The sequence below is a fragment of the Salvia miltiorrhiza genome, chromosome 4, assembly GCF_028751815.1.
Source record: "Salvia miltiorrhiza cultivar Shanhuang (shh) chromosome 4, IMPLAD_Smil_shh, whole genome shotgun sequence".
Lineage (NCBI taxonomy): Eukaryota > Viridiplantae > Streptophyta > Magnoliopsida > Lamiales > Lamiaceae > Salvia > Salvia miltiorrhiza.
In genome coordinates, this window is record NC_080390.1 from 40,453,434 (window position 1) to 40,458,853 (window position 5,420).

Genomic DNA, 5,420 nt, shown 5'->3' on the forward strand with positions numbered 1-5,420 from the left:
ATGTCTCAGCTCGCCACATCCATGAATCAGCTTAAGGGAAATAATGGAGCTTTGCCATCTCAAGTTCATGTGAATCCCAAGGAGAATGTCAACAAGATCACCTTGAGGAGCGGTACAGAGTTGGACGGACCGACACCCCAGAACTCTCAAGATAGACCGCATGAAGATTTTGGAGTCGAATTTCGTGTGGAGGAATTCGAGCGTTCAGTTGGCACAAAGGATTCAGTCGTTCAGCAGGCAGAACAGCCCGTTTGGCCAAACAGAGCAAGGGGCCGACAGCTGAGCAGAAGGGAAAAGGAGCAACACTTGAATCCAACGAAGAGGAGCAGACCAAGGTCTCTAAACCGTTGAGCTTACATGATCCCAAGGCTGCAACATCAGTCCCCTTTCCAGGAAGGTTGGCGAGGAAGAAGCCGGAAGAGGAGCTCATCGATTTTGTGAAGATCTTCGGCAAACTTGAAGTGAATCTTCCATTCTTGCAAGCACTGAAAATTCCTCCTTTTGGGAAATTTGTGAAGGACTTCATAGCTGGAAAGTCCAAGGCAACTGGAAAGATTGTGATGGGCGAGAACGTTCAGCTGCACTCAAGAAGGAGTTGCCCGCCAAATGCAAAGATCCTGGTATGTTTTCTCTTCCCATTTACATTGGTGATACTAGGATCGAGCATGCTATGTGTGACTTAGGAGCGTCTATCAATGTTATGCCTCTCACTGTTTATAATAGATTGTCGGGTGTAGAATTGGTAGATACTAGAGTGGTCATCAGTTAGCCGATAGGTCTTGTGTTTATCCCGAGGGTTTGCTTGAGAATGTTCTTGTGAGTGTGAATAATTTTGTTTATCCTGCCGATTTCTATGTGGTGAGGATGAGTGGAGTGCAATCTAAGGGTTCAACGGGAGTCCTTTTAGGTCGTCCGTTCCTAAGAACTGCAAAGTCAATCATAGATGTTAGTAATGGCACGATTTGTCTGGATTATCATGGGGAGAAATACACTTTTAGTATGGATGATGCCATGAAAACTCCGAATGATGCTGAAAATGCTTATTCTATTGATGTGATTGACCCTCTCGTCCAAGAATTTCTTGAGACCGAATTCATGCAGGATAAGTTGGAGCTCACTATGATCAAGAGTTGGACAGATTTTGATGCTCAAGGGATGAACGATGCAGAGGTCAAGGAGGCCATCATGTCTCTTTATGCACAACCGGAGGTGGTCAGTTCGGGAAGCCAGTTCTGTTTGCCCAAACAGACACCATACGACAGACCACTGAGATCCGATGAGAAGCCACCTGAACTGGAGCTCAACCTCTACCTCAGAATCTGAAGTATGTCTACTTGGGGGATGCCGATACTCTTCCAGTCATCATTAGCAGCGATCTGACCGCAAGCCAGGAGCAGCAGTTGATCACCGTGCTTAAGACACAAGAAGGCTATTGGGTGGACATTGGCGGACATCACTGGTATAAGTCCTGACGTATGTCAACATTACATCTTGATGGAGCCGGATGCTAAGCCTGTTAGAGATCCGCAGAGGAAGTTGAATCCGAACATGAGGGAGATCGTGCTTAAGGAGATTCTAAAGCTTCTCGCTTTGGGAATCATTTATCCTATCTCTGACAGCAAGTGGGTGAGCCCGATTCACATGGTTCCAAAGAAGTCGGGGTTGCAAGTGGTTGAGAACGAGAAGAATGAGTTGGTGCCGATGCGTCTTGTTACTGGATGGCGGATGTGCATCGATTACCGGAAGTTAAATGCAGCCACTCGCAAGGACCATTTTCCTCTACCATTCATTGATCAGATGTTGGAGCGCCTGGCTGGACAATCATTCTTTTGCTTCTTGGATGGGTATAGTGGCTATTTTCAAATTCATGTCAACCAAGAAGATCAAGAGAAGACTACCTTCACCTGCCCGTTTGGAACATATGCTTGCAAGAGGATGCCGTTTGGATTGTGCAATGCACCGGCACTTTCCAAAGATGTATGATGAGTATTTTTTCTGATTTGATCGAGAAGAGCATCGAGATCTTTATGGACGATTTTAGTTTATGGAGCATCGTTTGAGGGCTGCCTTGACAACTTGGAGAAGGTTTTGACACGTTGTGTGAGAAGAATCTGATCTTGAATTTTGAAAAGTGTCATTTTATGGTCAAGGAGGGCATCGTTTTAGGCCATGTTGTTTCAGAAAGGGGATTCAAGTGGACAAGGCAAAGGTGGATTTGATAGCGAAGCTGCCATACCCTACAAATGTGAAGGAGATTCGAGGTTTTCTTGGTCACGCTGGATTCTACAGACGATTCATCAAGGATTTCGCAAAGATCGCGCAACCATTGACACATCTGCTGCAGAATGATGTTCCGTTTGCCCTAACAGACGACTGCAAGCAGGCGTTTGACTTGTTGAAAACCAAGTTGACCACGGCTCCGATTATGCAACCACCTGACTGGAACCTTCCTTTTGAGCTCATGTGCGACGCTAGTGACCATGCTGTGGGTGCGGTGCTTGGACAAAAGATGGGGAAGGAGAGCCACGTAATTTATTATGCTTCAAAGACGTTGAATCCCGCCCAATGCAACTATGCAACAACAGAAAAGGAGATGTTGGCGATTATTTTTGCCTTTGAAAATTCCGTTCATATCTTTTGGGGGCGAAAATAATTGTCTACACGGACCATGCCGCATTGAAGTTTCTACTATCAAAGAAGGAGTCTAAACCACGTTTGATTAGATGGATTCTTTTGTTGCAGGAGTTTGATTGGGAGATTCGGGAAAGGGAGCGGAGAATCATGTGGCTGACCATTTAAGTCGTTTAGTCCAGCAAGGGAAGATGAGACCCTATCAACGAAGCTTTCCCAGAAGAGCATCTTTATGCTATCCAGACCTGTTCGGCTGTCTGTTTGCCCAAACAGAGCCCTCTGTCCGAGCCAGCAGCACGTTCAGCGTTGTCAAGGGTGATCCCGAACCTTGGTTTGCCGATATCGTCAATTACTTGACATCTGGACAATTTCCACCTCTGTTCACAAAGCGCAGCGGATGAAACTAAGGAGTGAGTGTAAGTATTATTTCTGGGATGAGCCTTACTTGTGGAAGGTTGGAGCCGATCAAGTTATACGCCGATGCATTCCCGAGGCAGAACAACAGGAAATTCTCTTGCACTGCCATCTCTCTCTTGTGGAGGACACTTTGGCCCAAAGAGGACAGCTCGGAAGGTGCTCGATTCAGGATTCTTCTGGCCCACGTTGAATAGAAGTGCTATTTTTTGCAAAAGCTGTGGGAGATGTCAACTGACCGGGAGTATTTCCAAACGAGATGAGATGCCTCAAGTTCCGCTGATTTTTTGTGAGGTATTCGATGTGTGGGGGATGGATTTTATGGGGCCGTTTCCGAGTTCATTCGGAATCTCTACATATTGCTCGCCGTCGACTATGTCTCGAAATGGGTAGAAGCGAAAGCCACCAGAACGAATGACTCCAAGGTGGTCGCTGCATTCTTGAAGTCTCATATTTTCACAAGGTATGGAGTGCCGCGAGCAGTGATAAGCGATCAAGGGACTCATTTTTGCAACCGCACGATTGAAGCTTTGATGCGGAAGTATGGAGTTCAACATAGATTGGCTACTCCCTATCATCCTCAAACAAACGGGCAAGCCGAAGTTTCTAATCGGGAGATAAAGCAAATCTTGGAGAAGACGGTGAATCCATCAAGGAAGGATTGGAGTTCAAGGCTAGACGATGCATTGTGGGCTTATCGAACGGCCTACAAAACTCCCATTGGCATGTCACCTTATCGCTTGATTTTTGGGAAGATGTGTCACTTACCTGTTGGATTGGAGCATAGAGCATATTGGGCAATCAAGAAGGTGAACATGCAATCGCCCAAGTGTGAGGAGGAGAGGAGATTTCAACTTCAAGAGTTGGAAGAGCTTCGTCTTGAAGCTTATGACGCAGCGGCGTGGTACAAGGATCGCACCAAGATGTGGCACGACAAGAATCTGCGAGGAAAGACATTTGAAGTCGGCCAAAGGTGCTGTTTTCCAATCAAAGCTGCGATTGATGCCCGGGAAATTGAAGACGAAGTGGATTGGCCCCTTCGTTATACAGTCTGTTTGCCCAAACGGAGCATTTGAGATTCGCAGTTTGGATACGGCGAAGACGTTTACCGTCAATGGCCATCGATTGAAGCCGTATTATGATACATCACCCGTGGCAGACGTGGAAGAAATTTCACTCCTACCTCTGAAGGTTTCGTGAGCAAAGTTGGAAGTCGAGCCGACGACGTTAAAAAATGGCGCTTATCGGGAGGCAACCCGACTTTCTTTCCCTTTTAAATTTCCGTTTTTTCTTTCCTTTCTTTAATTCTCGTTTTAGTTTAGTTTTCTTTTCAGTTCTTAGTTGTCCTTAATTAATTTTAAGATTTTTTTTTTCAGTTTTCTTTTAGTTTAGTTTTCTTTTAGTTAGTTCTTAGTTTGCGAGGATGGACGGGCACGTAGCAGCTGTTGGATTTATATACTGAAAGCAAGAACTTTTATGCTTGTATATAATGATTCCTGTGTTCACTGTTTTCAATCTCCTATCTGATTGTGTTCATGATTGCATATGTATGTTCTTTATCTCTATATAAGTAGATTATACGTTTATACGGTGTATCACAGAAGATCGTATAATTGGAATAACCTTAAGAGATATAATATGATCACAGCCGAAATAACTCTAGGACAAGTTATTGGTTTAGGCTGCAGTATAGAAGGAAATAGTTTGTCTTGACTACTTGTCTATACTGGTACGTCATTACGTATTGATAGGACCAACGGTGAGATGTATTCTTCTATCTGAATTAAGTGAAGAATAAAGATCTCGGTGACTTAACAGAATCTTAATACTAATAAGTATTCAGGTATATATATTAATTCGTATATCACTTTGACTTACTATGGGTGAAAGTTATATACTAACTCGAGTACTCTGTATCTTGGGTGATAGCGGTTAATATATGATATTGTTTATCTGTATTAGTACCCGTATCCAGTATAGGATAATGACATCCCCTTAAGGAGCTCAATAAGGTTTATTGCGTTAAACCCTGCAGGTTGATTAAGTTCAGGCGCAATAATAAGGTTTGAGTGGTAGCTTAAGGATTATAAAGAGATTAATTAATTTAAGTTGTCAGAGCTCTAATTAATTAGTGGATGTCGATATTTTAAATACGGAGATTTAATAAGTCTAAATACAAGCCCCCCCGACTCATCACCGGCAATAAAGGGTAAGTCAGTATCGGTTCTCTAGTGGAATGAACTGATATTTATAAATTAATTATGGTCTGGGCTGACCATAGATAAATTAATTTATTTGAGGCCCATCTTTATTCCTTGTATCTGGTCCCTGGACTGGCCCAAAGTCTCCTAGCCCTAGAAGGAGCAGAAGTCGTT

The 5,420-nt window shown here is 43.9% G+C and overlaps 2 protein-coding genes across 2 annotated transcripts; both read left to right on the forward strand.

The window, feature by feature from the left end:
- On the forward strand, positions 1 to 1,323 carry LOC131023431 (uncharacterized). Its single transcript, XM_057952971.1, has 3 exons — positions 1 to 119; positions 209 to 620; positions 754 to 1,323. The coding sequence occupies exons 1-3, from the start codon at positions 1 to 3 to the stop codon at positions 1,321 to 1,323; spliced, it is 1,101 nt and encodes a 366-aa protein (XP_057808954.1).
- A 2,255-nt stretch (positions 1,324 to 3,578) lies between these two features.
- Positions 3,579 to 4,121, forward strand: LOC131023433 (uncharacterized). Its single transcript, XM_057952972.1, has one exon. It carries the CDS (start codon positions 3,579 to 3,581, stop codon positions 4,119 to 4,121), a length of 543 nt encoding a protein of 180 aa, XP_057808955.1.
- The last annotated feature ends 1,299 nt before the right edge of the window (positions 4,122 to 5,420 follow it).